General features: G+C 41.0%; 1 protein-coding gene across 1 annotated transcript in view; it reads left to right on the top strand.

Annotated features, from left to right (window-relative positions):
- The window catches only part of ENPEP (glutamyl aminopeptidase), a 67,667-nt gene that overhangs the window by 37,755 nt on the left and 5,181 nt on the right, over positions 1 to 24,731 (top strand). Inside the window, exons 11-18 of the mRNA XM_080916061.1 lie at positions 5,296 to 5,375; positions 14,398 to 14,531; positions 14,658 to 14,713; positions 16,914 to 17,064; positions 18,596 to 18,669; positions 18,782 to 18,886; positions 18,985 to 19,155; positions 20,672 to 20,812. Coding sequence (XP_080772187.1) covers positions 5,296 to 5,375; positions 14,398 to 14,531; positions 14,658 to 14,713; positions 16,914 to 17,064; positions 18,596 to 18,669; positions 18,782 to 18,886; positions 18,985 to 19,155; positions 20,672 to 20,812 — 912 coding nt within the window. The remainder of the gene's footprint in view (positions 1 to 5,295; positions 5,376 to 14,397; positions 14,532 to 14,657; positions 14,714 to 16,913; positions 17,065 to 18,595; positions 18,670 to 18,781; positions 18,887 to 18,984; positions 19,156 to 20,671; positions 20,813 to 24,731) is intronic.

Raw genomic sequence — 24,731 nt, 5'->3', positions numbered from 1 at the left:
TGAGAGGGGAACAGCTAGGCAGACAGGCAGACAGGCAGACAGGCAGACAGGCAGACAGGCAGAGTCTGGAAACAAGTGTTAGGACCTCACCCAGGTATGGCAGGAGCTGTGTCTCTTCCCAGCTGGCCGGGATACTGTTTGTAGTTTGTCCTTGGGTCCTGTGGGTGTATCACTTGGAAATGAACGAACTCCGTGAATGAACAACCCTGTTGGCTGTGAAGCATGGACTAACTCTCAGTGGTTAGTCTCATTTTACGGAACAATAGTGACACCAAGGAAGGTGGGGTGAGACTCTCGCCTAGAGGCCTACTTGTGGCCCATAGAGAAGTCTGAGAATGATTTTATATTTTTAATTTTACTGTTAAAGGGAACTAGCCCGCGCCTCTCATGGTTAAAGGAGAATATAGTAGAACATACTGGGTAATAAGTTAGTCTTGTTAAACTGCAGAGCCAAGCCAGAAGCCTTTGCCTGAGGGAGGATGTGACAGCCTAGGGTTTTCAGCACCAGCTATTCAAACTTTTTATTAATTATGAACTTAAGTACAAATGGTCCAAGGTAAATTTTCCTGTCCATTTAAGCAGCACTTCACCTTGAAAGTTAATCAAATTATCTTATATATAACACATAAACTTATATGTGTAATCAAGTTCATCTAATCATTACTAATTAAAACTTTACTTCTAAGACAAACAGTGGTGGCACACACCTTTAATTCCAGAACTCAAGAGGTACAGGCAGACATATCTCAGAGTTTAAGGCTAGCCTTGTCTACAGATTGAGTTCTAGGAAATCCAAGGCTATATAGAGAGACATCTTGTCTCACCCACCACCCCCCGCAAAAAAACAAAACTCTAGTGATTTCAAAGTATTAAAAATCAGCTAAGATGTACAAGATATTTGAAGACTTTTGACTGAAATCCAAGTAAATGTGTTATTCTCTTTAATTGGGTAGCTTTTTAGAACAAGTCTATAATATTAAGCCAGTAAAGTGTGATAATCTCAGAATTTACCGCAGTTAACAGACTTAGTATGATGGCTTGTATATGCTTGGTCCAGGGACTAGCACTGTCAGGAGTTGTGGCTTTGTTGGAGTAGGTGTGGCCTTGTTGGAGTAGGTGTGGTCTTGTTGGAGTAGGTGTGGCCTTGTTGGAGTAGGTGTGGCCTTGTTGGAGTAGGTGTGGCCTTGTTGGAGTAGGTGTGTCACTGTGGGCATGGACTTTAAGACTTCCATCCCAGCTGCCTGGAAGTCAGACTTCTAGCTGCCTTCAGATGAAGATGTAGAACTCTCAGCTCTGCCTGCACCATGCCTGCCTGGATGCTGCCATTCTCCACCTTGATGATAATGGGCTGAACATCTAAACCTGTATTCCAGGTCCAATCAAATGTCCTTATAAGGGTTGTCTGGGTCCTGGTGTCTATAAAACACCATGGGTGCAGTCAAACCCTAGCTAAGACACTTACTCACCGTCAAACTTTGTCCCAGGGCTGTAGACAGTTGTACACACTTAACAGAGCTGCTTTGGTACCAACCCCCATCCCCTCCACGCCCCCAATGAGGAGAGATAATCAGGCCTTCAGGACAGCAAGCACTGGGACCAGCCTTAGGGTCACTGGATGCAACAACTATTCTAAGGACATCATTCTGGTCCAGCTGAGCCCTCCCAGCATGAATACTGGGTAAACTGGGGTGTCACAGCACATTGTTTGTCCCTGAGCATTGCTCCAGTCCTGCCCACACCCAACATTTTATAACTAAAAGAACAAAATCCTTTTAGCATTTAGTTTGAGTGGAGAGAATTTCACAGCGGCCCACTTCCCAGGCACCTTGCGGTCTCCACTACTGCTTAATTCTGCCTGAAGAGACCCTTTCTTCTCTTTTGTGATGATTTTGATGTTATTCTGTGTAGTTTTCATATGACTGTATGTCACTTGTAAAAAGTATCACAAGGTCAGTTATTTGGGAGGAGTTACTACAATATGAAGGAGGGGTATGGGAAGGTACTTTGGGAAGCTTTACTAACTATAAACTGGCTTCTTTGCAGTTCCTATTTTGTCTCAGTAGATTGTCAACTTCCACACTACTAGACCTTTTCAATGGTAAATTTCCAAGGCATTCCTCACATGGTAACAAGCATCCAGTAGGACGGTTCACAATAGTTACTGTTTCCTGTTCTACTTGAGAGCTGATTGACTGAGCCTCCATTAATGGGAAGAGCGGCCTGGGGGTGTACTGGAGACTTTGTTTCCCCAGGATTTGATATTTAAGGCGAGAGAAGGGGATGGTTGTAGCAGTGTGACCATGAAGAGCTTCAAGGTCAAAAGCAGTCACGTGCATATACACTGCAACACGGAGCTATTCAATGGCCTTTGGCTCTTTGGATCTCTTTTATGAAAACCAGATGTGGAAATCAAGGCAGAAAGTGATTACGAAGCCCTGAGAGGAAGTAATGGGACCTTCATCTGAATGCAGGCAGACTAGCTACAAGTTCCAGGTTGTATAGGAAGACTGGGAACGTGGATGAGGGAGGCGAAGGAGGGAAAGCCCGGGACAGGGATGCCAACCATGGTGAAGACATTGGCTGGTATTGTGTGAATCAAAGGGACCTGAGGAGAGAAAAGCGACAGGATAACATTTGTATTGTTCCAAGTTCCCTCCAGTGATAACATACGCATTGGATGTTACAGTGTGTAAGGCAACAGCATTCTCTGTCCTGCAAAACAAGCTTCCACTAGGCGGGTTTCCCAGTAATTGTTTGTTCCTGCCATATGTAGGCACTGATTTATTAAGCCAAAGACAGCCAGCCCTACCTTTGTTTGTGTTAGAGGGATTGGAGTAACAAAAACAAAACAAAATAAAAAAGCAAGCCTTGATTATCACTTCCCCTCTATGCAGACCCCTCCCCTAAAAAATTACAGCCAAGTGAACCACACATATCATTAGGAATAAAAATCCCTTTTTGTTACAATAAGTTTTAAATTTTTCTTGAGCAAGAGAGTACAGTTGTAACTCTTTATAGTTGTAAAATGTAAAAATATTTATACTTAATATTTTTCTTAAGTTTTTAACCAGATACTGTATGAATCTTATTGTGATTCCTAGAAACATGATTCTTAGAGATCATTTATTATAAAGTAAATTTGTCTTTTTTTAAAAATACAATTGTATATTCATAGGAAAAGGAATTTGTTATAATCAATAGTAGCTGAACAAAGAAGCAAGACACTTTGAAACCGAAGCGAGCCTTCTTATGTTTCTCTTTAAAATACGAGATTGCAATAAATACTTTCTGGTACCCTATTATCTTGTATAATTAGCATACATGAATATGATGTCTAAGCAGTTCCTTCATCCACAGTGGGGAGGGGGACTGGTCCTGTCCTAGGTGGTAGGTGAGGATGCTCTCTGTCACACTGGGCTGAGTGGCCCCTTCTGAGTGTCTTTCTCTTTGCTTAATCCAAGGTTAGGAGAAGTGTAGAGCAGAAAGTTTTACCATTCAGATGAACCCTCTGTAGGTCACATTGTAGCCTCCACTATCTCTTCAGATGAACCATTTCTCACCTCTGTGGGATTTCTTCCTGTCAGAATCTTGGGTGCCATTTTAGATGATTAAGTCAGTGTCCGTGGAGAAAATCAAAGTGGCCATATTTAGCATCGATGGGGCCCGTAAGACAGTCAGGACGCTAAATACACCTTCAGGAGTGATCCCTGTTACCGTGGAATTGAGATAACATATAACAGCCTTTATTGCTGCATTTACACGGCTTCTGCTCTTGGGCTTATTCTGCATCGGAATCTTTCTCTTTATTCATTGGAGATTAGTTACAATATCATGATGCTAAACTTAGAGGGGAGTAGTGACACCGCCTTCTTTCACTTTGACTTAGGATACTCTCAGACAACCCAGGATAGTATGTTTTATATGTTTTGTACCTGTTTCCAGTAACACATCTTCTGCCAGCCTTCCGTATGGTATAGTCCCAGGGAGGAGACCGCCCTAGGTGGAGATTGTGCTCACAGATCATGAAGCCCCTGGCTGTTCCGTATTGGATCAGGCTGGCGCTAAGGAAGATGGGGAAGACCGATTGGTCTTCCGGTTAGCACCGAACTAGCAGCCTCTTCTGAGAAGCTGTAAAGCTCCCTAAAAAACCAGTGAAAGTGACTTCTTAGGAAGGCTTAGGAAGCAGGGGGGTGGGCAGGGAGCAGGGTCTGGGCAGCAAGGGTGCTGTATGAGGCAGGATCTGTTGTCTGCCAACTGTGGGGAAGCTCTGTAGCCTGCTCAGATGTACTTGGCCGATTAGATAAGATAGGTCGTCACACTCATTCACCAAGAAATTCAGAGGAAGACATTTCCTGGAACCTTGGGCTTTCAGGCTCCTGTGGCCTGAGGGCATCCCCAGTTAGCCTGGATGGAAATCTAGGTACCCAGTTAGGGAGGAGAGAGAACTGTAAGGAGGTGGCACTGGGTAAGCCTGAAGCACCCCTGGCATTCACTGGAGAGCCAGGGGAAACACTGGTGTCCTGGACCGTGAGACATTCTACCGGAGATAGGAAGGGGGAAAGTTCAAGACTTGCCTGGGTTGCAGAATGAGTTCAAAGCCAGCGTGGGAAGTTTAAAGAGGCTTTATCTCAAAATAAAAAGTTAAGTCGTAGCTCATCGTTAAAGGGCATCCTTGGCATGCAGGAGGCCCTAGAACCAACCCCCCAATGCCACACAACTGACAAGATAGTAGAGAAAACCCAGTGCCCTTTTCTCTTCCCCTGATGTGACTGAAATGCGAAATAACAAAGTGGAACACTCCTGCGCCCCGGAAGTAAGCTTAGCTGGCCGTCCCTTCCAGCACTTGGGTCATGGTTGCTATTACTGAGCGAATCTTAGAGAAGAGCATGAAATGCTGAGTGGGTAGGAAGGCAGAATCCCAGTATGACTTGTTAGAAGAAAAGCCATGCTAGAACCTGCATAGGCACGAATAAAGAGGCTCTCTGCGCTATCATGTAAAATGCTATATTGTGCACATTGTATTGAGCAACATATTTACTTCAACGCATTTTTTACTGAATATTGAGTTTTTCTTCTCCCTGATCTAATTTTTATGTAAATTTCTACATTTTGTGGACTTATAGAAACTGAGATCTGGCATGATCTATCTTCGTCCCTGAAGTACATTTTACGAACCATGTATGATGTGAGCCACCCACTGGCCAATCATTTATAAGGGAAAATGTGTTCAGCTGTTGATTCTGATATTCCAGCTTTTCATGATTAAGTAAAATGTTTCCTTCTTAAAATTTCTAGTTACACATGGAATATTCCAGTCAAATGGACGGAAAATGACAATTCGAGGATCACAGTCTACAATAGGTCAGACAAAGGAGGTAAATATTACTTAACACAACCATTTTTTCTTTGAATTGGTGCATTTCAGTCAACAAATAGAAACACAGCAAAGCAGTCGTTAAGCCAAAATGTGTAAAAGTCCTCTCTCAACTAACTCACCCACAAGTCTAAAATTTTGTGTACAAAGAGAACTTCCCCACCTTGACATGATCCTCTTAGTGATTTATCATGGCAGACATGACTACATTGCCAGAGCCCAAGGAGCTTTGCTTACCTGTCAATCATTGGAAAATCAAGCCGTAAGGTTCTAACCTTTCCTAGCTTCCTCTCTGCCCTCACCCTTTCCTTCTTTCTTCCTTTTTCTCCTCTCTCTTTCTTTTTCCGCTCTTTATATCAGAGAAGGAAGACACTGGTATTCTTAAAATATTATCTGGATGGCCTGATTTTTTAAAAAATGATTTATTTATTTATTATATATGAATATACTGTATCTGTCTTCAGACATACCAGAAGAGGGCATTGGATCTCATTACAGGTGGTTGTGAGCCACTATGTGGTTGCTGGGATTTGAACTCAGGACCTCTGGAAGAGCAGCCAGTGCTCTTAACCACTGAGCCATCTCGCTAGCCCCAGATTTCTTCTTTCTGTCCCATGAGACTATGGGACAGTGTATTCTATAGACTTTCTATGGGGCTTCTTGAAGCTAAAAGCATCCTACATTCCATTTTCTCTAGCTGGTTATTTGTCTAATCTCAAGTGGATTATCTGAGCTGGGCTTATAGTTCAATTGATATAATGCTGACCCGGAATTCACAACACCTTAGCTTCAGTTGCCAGCACCACAGATAACCAGATATAATCCCAGCATTCAGGAGCTAGAAGCATGAGGATCTCAAACTCAAGGTTATCATAAGCTACCTGGTGAGTTCAAGATTAGCCTGCCGTCAAGGGCCGCTTGAACTACATGAAGCTCTGGCTCAAAATGCAAACTTTATGAAAGTGCATCATCTAATCTCTTTGGATAAGTTCATAGCTACATGATAGCATCCTCATGATAGAAGTTGGCCTTTGCATGTCCTCAGGCAACTGCTGAAATTACGCAGCGAGGACTTAACTTATTCTGGAAATTAGTTTTGTAAATTGATATAACAGTGTTTTCCTACTGTCTCATTTCAATTAACATAGGTTTTCGTATTGTAGCAAGGATCAATCATTTACATATGATATGTCTTCTTTTCTTTATCTGTCTATCTTTGTTAGAATCATTTGTGTAGTAGTTTTCTACCTCGGGTGATTTTCATCTTTGCTATTTCTTTTTTACTTTTATTATAAACACTCTTACTTGTTTAGTTCTAGTTTCAGCTCTCCCATTTTCCATATTATGAAGGTTAAGGCTCATCTCTGGGCTGTTCGTGACAGAAAAGCTCGTTCATAGGAAACCACACCCCTTCTTAGTAAACCACACCCCTTCATAGGAACCCACACCCCTTCATAGGAAACCACACCCCTTCATTGTTTATGCTAATGACTGTTATGACATTGTGGCCAACGACTCTGAATCCTTCCAAAACTTCCAGATCGATCCTTTTTTGTCTCAATAGTCCAAGTGTGTATACTGTGATTGAACTCTAAGCTGAATGTCTTTTGGTCTGTCTGCAGACCATTTGCCTCCCCAAAGACCCTTGCACCAACAAAATATGAGGATGACAGAAAGAGAAATAAGACAGTAAAACGGTCCCATGTCTCTCATAAAAGCACGCTAGGAATGTTGGGATTTGAGCGCCTTCGGTTGAACTGTCACCACCTATTTTCCCTATTGGCTGCTGTGTTTTAGCTGAGGGTCAGAAGACTTTCTAGGCAGCAGCTTGATTAGCTGTTTACCAATCTAAAAACATGGATAATTCATTCACTCTAACACAAATTTTCCCAGTGTTTTAATGGAGTGAGGATTTAATCTAAGAGAATGTTCTAGGTAGTAGAAGCTCACTTGAGTGCTTCAGAAAACATATATCAAGAGTTTCAAGCAAATATTCTTCTACTATTTATTATATATCTACTGAAAAAAAATTTGGACTACTCAATTCTTAATTCATTAGTTCATCCTTTCAGGCAAGTTTTTGGTTTGTTCTATTTTGAGACAATCTTTTGAGGAAATAAGCTGGATTCTGGTTGTGGCGGCTGCTGTTTCTTCAGCAGACAAACTTCAGTTATCAAATGAGTAACTTTAGTTATCATATGAAGGAGAGAATAAATGAATTGATTGGGCTTGGTGTTCAAGGAACTATGGGAACAAACCTACGTTCATCTGAAACTTCAGAGTCACCAGAAACGAAACAAAACAAACTAATTAGACATTTCTTCCGTACTTCAAAGTGCCTGCTCCATTTTTAGGCTGTGCCATGAGTTCCTGTTTCCTGTCTGAGGACATCTTCAGCTCCGGGCACAGATGATGAATGTGTCCTGAGTATACTGGATGGGCAAGCAGCTCATGTTACCTGCCTCATGTCCCTGCTCCTGAACACTCTGATGATTCACCAGTTAGAAATGCCTCCAAGCAATAATAGGACTTCTGGGATCTTTTATTTACACAAGTATTGTACATGATATTTTAAGCAGTAGAAAAAAATAAGTCTTTTCTAAGAAAAGAAGTAAATCTCACACAAAATGTTTCCTAGCTATTCTAACCTAGACACCCACCCCACCTTCAATTAAATATTCTCAACTCTCTTAAAGCGAGCATATTACTATCCAAGTATATTTTTCTATCTTTACTGCTGCTATTGCAGTCACTGGAATTTTCTCCTAGGCTAATCATTCCAAATTCTTTTCTTATATAGCTGATGCTGGCAGCTTTGTTAATAGTTAGTTAATTAACCATCGCTATTGAGACTTCATTTGCTATCTTTTCTTTTTCAACTAAATTATAAGCTCCTTGAGGATTAGAATAGCCACGGTATCTTTCATTCCCCATCTATTACCAATAAGGCACATGATAAGACTTTGGTACGCATGGGCTTAGTGGAGGGTTGTCTGCTCTTCCTAGATCTGTGTTCTGTAATAGTTATGGTGCCCCTCTCTCCTTGACATCAGTCGCTATTTTGTTACAATGATTCACCTATGTCTAATAGGCTAGCATCTACCTGCTTCGATTTGTTATGTTCTAATGTTTAGAAGGACTGAAGGTTGTTGCAGGAGGAAGAACTCATCAATCTTGTCTAAACGCAGTGCTTCTACAGACATTACTCCAGGGATGTGGTCTAGAAGAGGAAATAAAGCATTGTTTCCTGTGTGGAAGGCTGGCCTAAGACATTTCTACAGAAGTGGGTTTAAGACATTGTCCCAGAGTGAGGGTTTGGAGATTGGCATAGATTCAGGATGGTGATTTTTGTCTGGACTTTATGAATTTAAATGAGCAAAACCTGGTACTGTAAAAATAGGACTTACTAAAATGTTTCAAGTAGGTACACTCAAATATCTATTACCAAACCAATGGCGACCACATATCTTTAAATGTGTCAAGGAGGGAGGGCCTTTCTCTGTGTTTCTAAGCTGAGTCTTGTGTACTATACAAACCTGAAATCAGTGATGCTGGCTTAGAACTTCAGTTTGTCAGCTCAGCCCTGGTCAATCAAGTCTTGGAATATTTATTCACCTAAACCAAACATACAAGAGATTAAACAAGAATGCTAAATGCTGTATGTATTAATCAGGTATAACAGCCTAATGAACCAGCACACCCATGTAGGCTAATTAGACATCTCTTCTCAGTGAGTATATACTGAGTAAGGATGATGGGATCATAGGATGGAACCATCATTTTAAAGATGCCATCAGACTATGATACTAACACATGCATTGTTCCAGGAGAGCCAATCATTGCACTAGTAAATGGCCAATCATGTCTTGATGCAATGAAAGTTTTTTGTTTGTTCAACAGCCACAGGAAGTGTTTCTTACCACGTCTTCCAGGTGACTGTCCAGAAGATAACAACTTGGAAATTCTGGGTTTAGTTTTTGTTTGTGTGTTTTTACTTCTTGTAGTTCTAATACAACCTGAATGTCAGATTCTTTTCATGGATATTTTTCAACTGGTACCAAAAAAAAAAAAAAAAAAAAAAAAAAAAAAAAAAAAAAAAGGAAGAAGCAGCCATGGGAACCAGGACTAGCAGAGCATCTATTACTGTATTTTATACCCAGTCCTCAGCTATACGATGCAGCAAGGGAAACAGGATGTGTAATCTAGCTCTTACCTAGTGGGAAGGAACAGTGTGGTAACAACTAGCGGGTTCTTTCCATGCATGCTATTCTCTGCAGAGCCCGAACTATAAAAATGGTGAGACTTTTACGCTCTGACTCCAGTGGGTGCTGCCTCCTGGGGCAGATGGGAAACGCACCAGCAGATCTCAGCTATACAGCTCTCCCCTGTGTGTGCTCTTCCACATCAACACGAGGGGAAAGCCTTCCTCGTGATAGGCAGGTTGCATTTCTCCAGGCTTTCCAGCATCATCTATTATGTATTAAAACTGTAGATGGAGGCTGAGGGAGGAAGGCTATCCATTCAAGGTCAGCGTTGGCTGTATAGCAAGTCCCAGGCCAGTCTGTGCCAAGGAGCATCATCTTGTCTCAAAAATCAAAGAACAAACAAATGAAGGCAACTTCCTTTGCAGGCAAATGCTCTGTGTCAGTCGCTAAGACCTGAACTTACAACTCACACTATCCTGATTCAATTTCTTACTTCCCCCTTCCCCCCCCATTTCTCCTCTCCCTGTGCCCATTCTGGCTGGCCTTCCGCTCACGGTTCATGATCCTCTGGTGACATTTTCTTGAATAGCGAGGGTTGAGCATGAAGCACAATGTTGCTGAAAACATTTTTTCATTGTGTGTGTATGTGCAAACTGTAAGCATGTGTGTGCACTGGTGCCTACACATTCAACCATGTGTATAGCTATAGGGGTGTGTCCACCTTATTTTGTTGAGGCAAGATCCCTTACTTAACCTAGGGCTCACTGTTTTGTGTAGACCGGCTGGCCACAAGCCCTGGGGAATTCACCTCTGCTTGCCCTCTTAATACTGGGGTTACAGATGTGTGCCTCCACTGGGGTTTTGGGGATCCCAGCACAAATCTTCCATCTATGTGGCCAGTCCTTTACTCACTGGACCATCTCACCAGCCCTGTGAAATGGGCAGTTTCTTAGAACAAGCCCCTACCCAGGGATAAATTGTTCAACAAGTTACTGCACAGAATGAGTCAAAATAAAACACAGTCACTTGTAAGGTAGATGGTAAGAGTCTGTTATGGTCATTGTGTATACATTTTCAATTGTATAAAATAGAGTTTTACAGTATAGTTTCAAATGACCAAAGATTACTAATCGTAGAAAGAGTAGGTAGTGTGTCATTGTGTGTTTTATATTTGCTCATGCACACGTGTAGAAGTTTCTTATATGCAAACACACAAAGAAAATTTAAAAATTCAAGCTTGATGAATAATTTTTTATATAACTGTGTACACCTTTTGGATGGGTTTTGTTTCAAACAGGGTCAACGCTATAGCACAGATTAGCCTTAATTCGCAGCTGTCCTCCTGTCTCAGCCTCTCAAGGGCTGGAATTACAATACAGGCGTGTATCACACTGCCTGGAATCCTTTATACTTTATTTTCCAAGAACCCCATAAAGAACCTACAAGCTGGTTTTATAAGCATAAAATAGAAACAAATGCACGCGCTTATGCCCTTCAGCAAACATTGGCTGTACCGTTCTTCATTCACCATGGAACTTCCCTACAGTTTGTTGTCTCGCTGTTCTCAAAGTAGCAGGAGCTTGGGAAGTCCTTAACTACTGACTTCTGCGGGGTCTCTGCTTCCTCATCTATAAAGTGAGAAGAATCACAGAAACGTTAGACAGGCTTAACTGGGTCCATATAAAGCACAGTAAATTACTCCAGTATTTAGATGGATTGCCAGGAACTTCTCAACGTTGTTTATATTTGCTTGGCTATTTCTAGAACTGGCTGCCTATCCTGTTTCCTAATAATGGGGATAGCCAGCATCTGTCGGTCACATGACACCCAATGCAAGTGACCCTGTGCTATCTGCATTATCTTACTTAATCTTCACTACAGCCCCAGGAGGATTTTCATCCCCATTTTCCTCCTGGTAAACGGGCACAGGGAGGTCAAGTGATCTGGCCGGAGTTACACAGCTTGCCAGTCTCATAGAAAGGACTTTATCCCAGGTCTGTCAAACTCAGAAGTTCCTGTTCTATCTTCAGTAACGTACGGCTTTACCCTTAGCAAGAAACTCTCCTCCCAGTACAAACATTCAGAGAGCAAGCTTGCCAAAAGATTAGCTTCCTTTCAACAACTTCCCCATGGCCAAATGACAAAGGAAGATTAATACTGCTCCAGTGAGGTAAGGGTTTATATTTTGTCAAGTACCTGTTCTGAAGGTTCCTAAGAAAACTTATTGTCATGTTGAAGACTTGACTCCCATATTATGAAAAACTACTGGGCCCTGGACATCTTCCAGACCTTGCAAATGCTTCCAAAATTTAAATCACCTTTCCTCCCAAACTTGCCTCCTTCCGTTCTGCTTTGGCAACATCATCACTCATTCGACTGTGCAAGCCTTCGCCCCGCCCCTCCCCCCCCACCCCGGGCAGGAGGCGGGGCTACACTGCCTTTACCTCTAACAGGCCTCCACTCTCGTCCCTTTGTGGTCACATCAGTCCAAGTTCAAACCCTTTCTTGTCCTAGATTATTACAGTTGGGTTCCAAGTGAGTCTTCTTCTGCTTTTAGAATCAAATCCAAAAATCTCTCCCATTGCTCTGTCAAAAATTCGCTTTCTGGAAAGCGGACTTAAGCATGCTATTTCCTTGTTTGACAAGCTTCTTTGTGTTTTTGCCTCCCAGAGGATGAATACTTTGGCACAGCATGAATCATTAATACTAAAGCCCTGGGCTTCGTTTCCAGCCTGGTCTGCTATTTTCCAGTACTGTCCCTTATATTGTCCCTGTATTAAACTCCTTGAAGTCTCTCACTTTAATTATAAGGTTCCCACACCATTATCTGAATGGCTTATTTTACATGAAGACAAAAATGTATATTAATGGAAAAGCATAGAAGTGATTCTGACAAATACTTGTGAGATCAGAGCACAGTTTATTATTATTATTAATTATTATTGGAAGATGATCTTGTAATTATATTTATGTATAGAAAAGTCAGCAGTGTGTATTTAATCCAGTTTAGTGGCGAGTTCTTTAGTCTTTGCCTTTTCTAGCTTGGTAATGTGAGCCACAGACTTAGGAGCCAGGACATTGCTTCCCCAGTGGTGGATCTCGTCATTTCTGTCATTATAATTGTCCTAATAGCTTCCACCAGCTTATCCAGAGCACCCTTGTCTTCTGAGTTAACCTGTGTGAAGGCAACAGTGGTGCACATCTTTCTGTGGACCAGGTGACCCAGGCTGGTCTTCTTCCCCTTGATGATACAGTAGGGCACCCCCATCTTTTGACACAGGGCAGGCAGGATAACTACCCGCTCAATGGGGTCCACATCATGGAGAATCACCACCAGCTGAGCCTTCTTGTTCTCCATCAAGGTGGCGACTGTTTTGACTCCTGCTTGGAGGATAAGTGGTCTTTGTCAGCGGCTTTCTTCTCAGCAGAGACCAGTAGCCTTTGCTTCTTCTCTTGCTTTGTCTCTGGCCTGTATTTCTGGGCAAGCTTAAGCAGCTGAGTAGCTGTTTGCTTGTCCATGGCCTGGGTGAACTGGCTAATGGCAGGAGGTACTTTGAGCTACTTATAGTGGATGGCTCTTTGCCTCTGCAGCCTGATGTAGTGTGGCCATTTGATGAAGTGTGTTAGATCTCTTTTGGACTGAATGTCCTGCCCAGTGCCAAAGTTCTTGGGCCTTTTCTTAAACAAAGGAGTGACCACCTTTTGACCTCCAGTTTCTTCATGGCGGTGGGGGTGAGACCACCTTCTTCCTCTAGGTATTCTTTCCTTTGGACATCTTGCTTGGCTAGAGAAGAGAGGGGGCCACAGGTACTATTCTTGGGGTGTATATTTGACCTAAAATTTAAGTTTCACTCCTTTTAGCACTGGGCTTCTAAAAGCCTGCTCTTCAAGCCTTACGTATGTGTTGGACGTTACTCTGAAAAGTTAATTTTGCTAACTCCACTGATGACACCATTTCATTCAGCCGAAATAAGGATATAGATGACCTTGAGCAAAGACAACTCTAATTGCAAACATAACTAGGAAGCAGATGGCCCAGTTAACAGTTGGGTTCGGATTCAGTTGGGACGAGTCCTTAACACCTCAAACCCTCATGATACTCACATTATTGTTCTGCACAGCGATGGTTATTTCCACTGGCTACAATGTTATTATATTTTGTTTGGGGAATTAGACCCAGGGACACCCTCCTACTAGGCAAGTGCTGTATCACTGGTCCACATCTCCAGACCCGTCTTAAGGTTGCCCCGACTGGCTTTGAACTTACCGTAGTCCGGGTAAACCTATAAACTGCCACAGCCTTCGGAGTAGCTGAAATTATAAACGTAAACCAGCAGGTCCAGCTTCTGTGATGCTTTTTGAGGTGTTCTTTAAATGTTGGCATCTCAACCCTTCTCCCGGCTGTCCTAGTGAACAGCCTTTGCTTGTTAATCCATTACACTTGGGAATGTATGGATGACTCCCAGGAGGCGTGGATTTCTCTGTCCTTAGGCACCGTCGATTTTCACTGCAGGACTGGCCAGCTTAAAGTTATTGAGCTCCGTGGCATGCTGCTGCCAGGGAGGAGAGCAAGCTGCACATGACAGGATGCTTGTTGACATCACTTATTTCTTGTTCATCTTGCTCACCCTAGTGACATTCTAAAGTTAGGCAACTAAATAAGACTTAGGCTTAGGGGCTTTGGGTCCAAATCGAACTCGACTCCTTAAGCTAATATTGCTTTTCTTCCCCCTTTTTCTTTTTGCCCTCTGGGTCTAATTTCTCTGAGTTTAAGTGTATGCAAACATGTTTCTCATTAGTGTTTATTTTCTGCCACAGGAATCACTTTGAATGCTAATCTTAGTGGAGATGGTTTTCTCAAAATAAACCCGGATCACATTGGGTTTTATCGTGTAAATTATGAAGAAGGAACTTGGAATGGGATAGCTGAGAATCTCTCCTCAAACTATAAGGTAAGGCACAGAGTACTTATGAACTATTGTAATTTTATTGCAAGTACAGCATTGTTACAATACTAATTTTTTCCCCAATGCTCTTTGCTTTGAGAATCATGGCTTTTGTGTTTCTTCCTCTTCCAGATTTTCTCTTCTGCTGACCGGTCAAGTTTTATTGACGATGCTTTTGCCTTGGCAAGGTATACTTTAAAATAAGATTAGGTCACTTAAAATACCTGGGGTTTTCCCATACATCTTTAAAATTAATCACAATTACATTTGATTTTTTTAATTGAAAATATCCAAATGTCTGTATTTTAAGCATTACTGTTATTTTTTGCCCACCCCCTTCTAAAATTCACAGGAGCTGTATAACAAATACTGACATTAGCTGCTTATAGAAACACAAGCTTGCCACCCCACCCCCTCCCCTGCTAGAATGGAGTATGAGTTACTACACATCAGGGTCTTTGACTTAATTAGTGATGTTGAAAGTGATCAGAGTGTACCTTGGATGGGTGAAATGACTCAAAGAATAAAGGTTTCCTCTGTCAAGACTGCCAACCTGAGTTCTAGCCCAGGACCTACATGACAGGAGGAGAGACATAATTACCATATACTGTCCCCTTACCTCCATGTGTGCACGGTGGCAGGCCCATCCCCCTGAAAAAGCAAGTGCAATATAAATGACATAATTTTAAGTATACCTTCAGAATTTGACTTAACAAATGCACAGAGTGTCTCAGTTTTGTGAGCCCATGCTTACTACTAGATATTTTGAACTAGAATTGTGAGTTTTTAATTTAGGTTATTGGGCCAAGAGCAAGCCACAGTGCACTAGCATTGGCTAGCATTTGGCACTATTTTTAGAGGCTTTTTTTTTTTTTTCATGACCCGAGAGTAACCTGAACTTAGAGAAAGATAAGCAATCTAAACTGAGGAGTAGAGGAACAGTGACCAAGTCTTCTTGAGTTTTTCAGGTCACCTGACCCTAATAATTATTTATTAAGTTTCTTATCCTCTGCAGGAGCCAGATACACAGCTAATTTGATTTCTATGTTTTTCAGTAGCTTTGTCTAAACATGAGAGCAGATATGTACTAAGTCCATTGGAAGCACCTTCTGGCTTCTGCCTGGGCTAGGCATCATTCTTGTATGCTTCGTCTTTCCCAAAAGTACTGTCTTGTCGTTGCTTATGATTATCCATACTGCCCAAGAAACATTCTTATGAGGATGGGCATCCAAACTCAGCTCATGACAACATGTGACTGTTAGAGTTGTTGACCAATAGCTACTAGCCAAGTTGTTGATCAATGGCTAGTTGGATAAAAACATAAGCAGAAACAGTTCACATGAACTCCTTAGAAAACTTAGGGGAAGTAAAAAAATGCTATCAGTTTTCAAAGGGTTAGACAATAGGTTTTTTTTCTGAACTTGACTAAACATCCTGGTTCTGTAGAAACTAGAGTAAGTCTCCTAACCTCTGTTTGAATCAGTCATCCTGGAGATGACTTCAAAGGACTATAGTAAGAATCCGTGATAAAACAGGTTCATGGAACCTAAAAGATGTTTGTTTTTTTTTTTCTTGGTACAACAAGTTCCTCTCACATTCTATTACTTAACGAAAATACACACCCCTTGGATTTTTAACAGCAAAGATGTATTCTTCCAAAGCTCTTCTGCAGTGCTCCCTGAACCTGAAAAGGTAGAGACTTGTCATTTAGGGCTCAGCCTTCAGTCTCCACTTAGGCTCCAGACCTTGAGCAGCCACATCTTCTCCATTCACCACGTTCACACAGACAGACTTCTCTGAGAGTAGCATTTTCCTGAATATCAACATTCAAAATGTAAGCTCTAAAGAGAATGTTTCTATTTATTTTCTCAAATGCATCTGGACGGAACTTTTAAAAGTACTTTTCCATACCTTTTTTTTTTTTTTTTTTTTTTTTTTTTTTGTGCAACTGACTACCATGGTATCAGTTGAGTCTCAACAAAAAATGCAATGCAATTTCTTTTCTTTCTTCTTCTTCTTCTTCTTTTTCTTCTTCTTCTTCTTCTTCTTCTTCTTCTTTTTAGGATTTATTTTATTTTTAGTTGTGTGTGTGTGTGTGTGTGTGTGTGTGTGCTCATTCACACATGTGTGGGGACACATAGTGGTCAGAATTGGGCATTGGATCCCTTAGAGCCAGAATTATAAGCAGCCGTGAGCCTCCCCAGAGAGGTGCTGAGAACCAAGACCTTCTGTAAGAACAGCAAATATGCTTAACTACTAAGCCATCTCTCCAGCTCCTAAGCACAGTTTTTAAATTAGCAGAGGAATTCTCATGTACATGAAACTCTAGGGTCCTTTCCATTGAAAGTCTAGTTTTGAATGTACTGTCTTACTTATTTTCTCTCTCAGAGCTCAACTTCTGGATTATAAGACAGCTCTGAACTTGACCAAGTATCTCCACTCAGAGCAGGATTTCTTGCCATGGGAGAGAGCCATTTCAGCTGTCAGCTACATCATCAGCATGTTTGAAGATGACAGAGAACTGTACCCCATGATAGAGGTGATGTTAACCTTATCGGTTTACTACAAATGTAAATGTTCAGTCGATTAGGGTAGCTTCAGGGGAAGGACCTCTTGGGTACCAACCACTCACCACATGAAATCAAGAGATGAGGACCTAGCAATCCAATGCAGAGGGGCTGTCTGACCCTTTTCACTCTTAGGTGTTTAGTGTTTGTGTTGCTGAATGTCTCCAAAGGTATGAATTTTAGTATCAAGATGACTATAAGACAATCTTATTTAAAACTTTAACACTCTTAACTCTAAATTAGAACTCACTTTAAAAAAGATTTATTAGCTAAAATTAATTTATCTTTAACAAAAATATAACAAAGTAAAAAAGTATATTTTCTTATTCTTACCTCCACATTGGGAATTTTTTTTAGGTTTTTCATCTCTATTTACCTTTTTTAAAAAGATTTATTTATTTATATGAGTACACTCTAACTGTCTTCAGATATACCAGAAGAGGGCATCAGATCCCATTACAGATAGTTGTGAGCCACTGTGTGGTTGCTGGGCATTCAACTCAGGACCTCTGGAAGAACAGTCAGTGCTCTTAACCATTGAGCCATCTCTCCAGCCCTATTTATCTTTCCTTTGTCATTTGCATGGCTCTTTTGGCCAACTGCTTGCAATTTTAAACAAATTCTGGATATGAATATAGTTATTCTGTGTACTAAATGAAGGGCCTCAGAAAAATGATTTGGTATTTGTGGTATTTGGTTTGTGATATCAAAAAATGAATTTGATATTTGTGAGTGTAAGTGTCACTCATGCAGTAGGGACATGAGAGCACTTGCCTGCTCATGGTGACAGGATATTGTTGACCCCTAATGGTCTTCGTAAGTGTGAGTAGCTGCCATTTTTAAATAGTTCAGTAATGGTTAAACAATCATTTTTGTACTAGAAGTACATGAGGTGTTTTCCTAATTATTACTGTAGTGAAAAAAAGTTTAAAAGGGAGTTTTAATTGCTGTTGGTTTTTTTTCCCCTGTGGCCGTGATAAAAAATACCCTGATAAAAGCAATTTAAGGGTGAAGGGGTGTATTTGGTTCACAATTCTAAGTTACGGTCTATTGTGGAGAAGTCAGGGCAGCAGGAACTTGAAGCAGTTACTACCTCAACAGACAAGAGCAGAGAGCAAGGAATTAATGCATGCTTGCGGCTGCTCAGCTTACTTACTCCATTCTCAACCTACAATCCCCTTCCCAGAAAATGGTGCCGTCCATGGTGGGCTGGCTCTTTCCACGTCAAACAATGAAACCAAGACATACCCACCGACTTGCCCAAAGGTTTACCCAATCTAGACAGACCCCTCCCTGGGACTCTCTTCTCCTATGATTCTAAATCTAGAGTGATTTCTTGCTTAAGACTGAAGGGAAATTCAATGCTATAAAATGTGAACACCTTTAGTTTTCTAAGCACTGGGCCAAATGTCTCATGAAAGATAACAATGGGGGTTCTAGGTTGACTGAAGATACAGCGAAGTAGCAGGTCCTTACTCATGGTTTACTGTGTTTCTTTTTCAGATGTACTTCCAAAGCAGAGTGAAGCCCATTGCAGATTCTCTGGGATGGCAAGATACTGGAAGCCACATTACAAAGTTATTTCTTACCTTTTAAAATCTAACATTCACTTAACATTTGTTTATTTGTGCTTTAAGATATGGTGAATATTTGTTGAGGCCCTGGCTTTGTGCTTCTTTGTTTTTGAAGGTTACTCCGGGCCTCTGTATTAGGATTTGCGTGCAAGATGGGAGACAGACAAGCCTTGGACAATGCTTCCCAGTTATTTGATGACTGGCTAAAAGGGACCAAGAGGTGACTCTCTTTAACTCATGTTGTTTGCATATGGGGAAGATTTTAAACAGAGTACGAATAAACACATAAGATGCCTGAAACATTGTTTCTTCTTCTAGCATTCCCGTGAACCTCAGGCTGCTGGTGTATCGCTACGGAATGCAGAACTCTGGCAACGAGGCAGCGTGGAACTATACTCTAGAGCAGTATCAGAAAACATCTCTGGCACAAGAAAAAGAAAAACTGCTCTATGGGTTAGCTTCAGTGAAGGATGTTACACTCTTGGCAAGGTAAACGGTGTGTTGTTTGTTTTGTGGTCCTGGGGATTAAATCCAACCAGTACATACCTGGCAAGTCTTGGAGCATTACTTATGTGTAATTTCTTTTTTCGTTTCTTTTTTTTTCCCCTTTGTTTTTTAGACAGGGTCTCACTGTATTAACATTAAGGCAGTGCCCCTGCTTCTGCTTGTCACTAGGCTTGCCATGTTTTAATGTGTAACTTAAAGTAAATTTGAGGGACTGGAGAGATGGCTCAGCAGTTAGGATCACTGGCTGTTCTTTCAGAGGACCCCCGTTTGTCTCCAGCACCCACATGATAACCCACAATTACAAGCTACCACGGGAGCTGACGGCCTCTTCTGGCCTCTCTGAGCACCAGGATCTCAAGTTGTGCATAGATACATACTCATAAAATAATAAAAAATTAAATAACAAAAGTAAAATTGGTTTGCATTAAATCAAGAACATGGCCATCTTGACATTTGTCAAAACATTATGGTAGGTAACATGATGCTAATTATATTTGCTAAAAAAATTTAGCAACTGCTTGTTTTAGCAAGATTCCTGCAAATGCAGGTGTAAAAGAAAAAATATATACAACAAAACAAAACACTGTATCAGTCCAGTTTCTAGAATTTCAGTGGCCTGGTGTGTCAAAATGTTTCCCTAAGACATTCCTTGTGAAAAAGACAAGTTGTACCCCCTTCATATCTGCCTAGAAAGCGGTTTTAGTGGTTAATAGTTTTTATAATCTATTTGTGAATTTGAAGCAATATATTTTAGACTTTAGAGTGACAGCCATAACAAAGTGAGGTTTGGCAGCAAGTTTGGGGTGAAGCAAGAGGTTCCCTGGAATTCCTTGCTTATCTGAACATATGACAAATGTGCTGTATTTCATCCAAAACCAGGTTTATTCGTACAGCTGCAAGTGCCTAGAAAGGTAGCTGCCTCTGCTTTCTATTTGGTTAGGTCTTAAAAGCCAGTACAACGAGGAGCCACTGATGCTGGCTGATTTTGTCTGTAAATGTGGTTTTTAAATGAATTGTTAGGCACAAACCCTAGTTTACATAGTCTATTAAAGTAAGTATCCAAGCATCTACTCATGTCTGCGTTTTCCTTTTACAAAAAGAAGACACACGTCCTTTTGTAGTGTTGCAGAGAGGGATGCTCTGTTTCTTCCTGGTCTTCCTCAAAGAACTGATCTAATTTGACCCTGGGCCAAGTCTATTGAGCTCTAACCCATCCCATTTTACCTGCTAGAAGATTGTCTGTCTTCTAGAGATAAATGCTGTGGTCATAGTTTTGTCTTCTGCTCATGAGGAGCTTGTGCTGAGCAATGTTTTAGTTTTCCCCAAGGAATTTTCTGTATTCCTGTACCTCTTTCTTTTTGAGATTGAAAATAAGTCTAGGGTTCCCTCACATAGCTGAGAAGTCAAAGCAACACGGGTATTCCTTACACCAATTAATACAGTCACCTCGTCTATTCAAAGTTTACTTTGGAGCTGTCTTCTTCTTGCCTTCTCGTAGGTACCTGGAAATGCTCAAAGACCCCAATATTATTAAAACCCAGGATGTATTTACAGTCATCCGCTACATCTCCTACAACAGCTATGGGAAAAGCATGGCCTGGAACTGGATACAACTCAACTGGGAATATCTGGTCAGCAGGTGGGATGATCAATAATGGCCTCTTGTTCTCCTTTGATACACTCTACAGGTTCCATCTTTGTCTCTTTGGTGTGCTTTCTCTGGCCTCTATATCATACCAAAGTAGCGGATGGCTACAGATAAAGGGCCGCAGTGCTGTTCTTCTGGGTTTGTTCATTTAGGTACAATTCTTTTTTTCTTAAGGTTACTGTTTCCTGTTGATCCATACTATTCTGAGAGCTAGAGAGAACTAAGTTGCACCTTTTTTTTTTTTTTTTTTTTTTTTTTGTTTAATTAAAATGAGTTAATATGGGGATGGAGAGATGATGGGTCAGTAGATAAGGACACTGGCTATTCTTCCAGAAGACCCAGGTTCAATTCCCAGCACCCACATGGCAACTCACAACTGTTTGTGCCTCTAGTTTCAGGGGATCCAACACCCTTACACAAACATGCATGATGGCAAACCACCCAAGCACATGAGAATAATGATAATATATGAATTAATATAATTCTTCCCACTATACTGTTGCAGATAGGTGTTTAGTGCTCAGCTATTTGCTGAAAAGTAGATAAGAATTCCTGGAGTTGGGCTCCAAGAAGAACACCATGTCTCCAGAACTCACATGTGCAGAACTTTCATCTCTCTTGACCAGATAATAAACTCTAAAAATTCTGAATGCTTCTCAAAAGAGAACTACATTTCTTAGGCAATAGTAATTTGGGAGGTGGGGTAGGTGGAGCCTTACCTCTGTGTGTGTGTGTGTGTGTGTGTGTGTGTGTGTGTGTCTGTGTCTGTGTGTGTGTGTCTGTGTGTGTGTCTGTGTGTGTGTGTGTGTGTGTCTGTGTGTGTGTGTCTGTGTGTGTGTCTGTGTGTGTGTCTGTGTGTGTCTGTGTATGCGTGTCTCTGTGTGTGTGTGTGTGTCTGTGTGTGTGTCTGTGTGTGTGTGTCTGTGTGTGTCTGTGTATGCGTGTCTGTGTGTGTGTGTGTGTTTGTGTGTGTGTGTCTGCGTGTGTGTTTGTGTGTGTGGTGCTTGGGACTGGAAGATCCAGGACTTTATGCTTTCAAAGCAAAAAGCATACACTCTATGACTAACCTATTCATGCTTTGTAATAGCAGCTTAGAACTACCAATGACCACAGAAGAGCAGAGCGAATGAGAGACGTTTCCCTAAAGCTTCCTATTGCTTTAGCTGCAGGTGGAAGATGTGCTGCTCTTCTTGGCTCTGATCCTCTAAATACAATGCTCAATTTCTGTTAAAGAAACACTGATTTGGCAGACTATAAAATAGAAGATAGACTAAATATGCTTTTCAAATAAACATGTACACATTGATGAAAGACCATTCAACTTGTGAGCCTCATGTTAGGAAGTCTCTTGTTCTCTGTCTTACTGTTTCCTGCCAGCAGAGGTTTCTTACTGTCCTCTGAGACACATGGCCACAGAGGTGACTTCTATTCTTTTCACTAGTACCATTGTAAATATTAAAAGTAATAACTTTTTATCTCTCTCTAGTGTCAGCCCCCAGAGGGCCACATAGCACTGGGGGGGTATCTTTATCTTAGCAGCTCCATGCCACCTCTAAGTACTCACAGACCCCAGTTCCTTTTGATCTAGGCATGGTCTACTCTGTCTGCCCTGGATGCTTCTGTCCTGGGTAGTCCACGACTTCCCCAGTGTGTTGTTTTCATCCACTTTCCCTTGGTGTTTGTTGCCAAACCTTTCTTACACACACACACACACACACACACACACACACACACACACACATCTCATTTCAGGGGCTCCAATCACCCTCACCTTGTGTGAGCAACAGAGCTGGAACTGCTGGTTCCACCTGCCTCTGTGATATTGCTTTCACACACTGTCCTCCACAGCCGGGTAAAAGCATGACTCAACAATCAATAACTTACCAAACAGGTGTATTTGTTAAATTCTCAATCCACAATCCAGCCACACAATAAACTTACAACCAGTTGATAAAGATATAAACTGCCCACCCAGGTAAGATAAGCTGACCTATAGAAATACATCCCTAGAAAGTATACATATGGCTACTCAGAGCCACACAGAGGAGATGAATCATCCTCATCTTCCATCTTGAATCTCCAGCTCTCCTCCTCCTCTCTCCTTCCTAGATTTTTCTCTGCCTACCCTTTCTTCTCATCCAATGGCAGGCATGACCCACCTTGTTGTATAATGACATCATCCTACATCATTGTGTCTATGTTCCTTTTTCTTCTGAAATATACACTGTGCCTTTAGCTTTCAGCTAAAGTTTCCTACATTGCCTTGGCCTGCTTATGATCTGACTTTTGCCTTTTTATTTTTGTTGACTAGTGAGAGTAACTGCTCATTCATTTCTCAACATTGGTCTGAGGACATGCATGTGTATGAATTCAAACATGTGTATGTGCGAGGTCAGATGTGTGTGTGTGACAGTTTACGCCCATGGTTTATCTGTTTGTAATTGCTTCAGTGAAAGACTTGGTTTAAACTGAGCGGATGTAATCAATGAGAACATGCCATTTGAGTATATTAATTAATCTTGGGTGAGGAGAACTTTTCGTTTATAAAAATGGAAACCTGTGTGTTCTCAGTTAGCTGAAAGATTCCAAGTCTGTGTATGCTGCAAGAAATTTATATAAATAAAACACAATGTTTACTTTTAAATTATTGTGAAAAGATAAAAATATCTTTTGTTTATTATATAACCTAACAATTAAAAAGTAGAAAAATTTATGGAGACCATAAACATCTGGCTTTAAAGTAAACATTTTAGATCTTATAAAGTAAACCATTTTCCAAAGGCAGTTGATTGACCATTGTCAGAGTTAGGCCCACAAACCTCACCTAAGGTTTTTAATATTTCTTCATCATCGGCTGCTCTTACATTCATGAGACATCATTGCCAATGGCCCCAACACAAAATCACACAGTAGCCACCTGTGTGTTACACAAAAGGCATTATTAATTATATTTGGCTTAAATTAATTATATTTGGCTTGAAGAAATAGAATTTCCCTATGAAAGATTGTAAAAGACAAGTTAAGTAGAAATGAGCCAAACTTCACTTGGCGATTTCCAAACTCTTAAATGTTTTCCAAATTTTGTCTTGAGTCTTATGTCTGCCTGTGTTTCTGAACAATTTATTGTTAGCCTCAAATAAATACTGTTTTTCTATTGAGCTTTATGACTGTTGCTTGCCAGGACACTGCTGTGGCCTCCAGATTGAGCCTTAACCACAAAGCCCCAATCTATGTGGGAAATGACTCTTTGCCCTGTGTTTGCTAAACCCTCAGGTGAAACTCTGAGGATCAGTGACCTCAGTGGGAAGGCAGCGGGCTGTGATCAAATTTGATTTTAGCATGTTACAGATGAAAAAAATTTAATGATTTTGACATAATAAATGTGACCTAAACATTATCTCAAGGTAATTTAATAAGCACTTAATTATACATTTTGAATACATCAAAAATAATTTCTATGTGATGTCATATTAGGGTTACAAATATTGTCAACGATGATGGTGTCATCTAAGTTTTTCAAGCCAAGGTACACTTGAATTCTTATTGTAGTATTAGCTACTTCAATGAAGACACAGAATGTCTCTGCACTTCATACGATGCTGAGCCCTTGAGATAAACATAATTTGCTGCAGAGTAGATAGTGTTGATACAAGTATTTGCAGTTTTTATTTATTGCAGTTGTTGCTTGCGCCCAAATATTTCTTTTAGCTTTTAGTTACTAAGACTCAACCAACACTAATGCAGAAATGATAGGCCATTCAAACAACTATGACTTGCAAACAGCTGTTCTTGGGACTCATAGTCTCTCACCACAGCAACAAACATAGTTTGATTCTTAAAAATTCCCACCTTCCTCTTACAGCACTGACCTGTGCACGCTTCAGGGGCTGCAGGCCCTATCTCTAAAACG

Source organism: Micromys minutus, assembly GCF_963924665.1.
Source record: "Micromys minutus genome assembly, chromosome: 4".
In the NCBI taxonomy this organism is placed as follows: Eukaryota; Metazoa; Chordata; class Mammalia; order Rodentia; family Muridae; genus Micromys; species Micromys minutus.
Note: the sequence above shows the minus strand (reverse complement) of the source record. Positions and strands in the feature narration are given on the sequence as shown.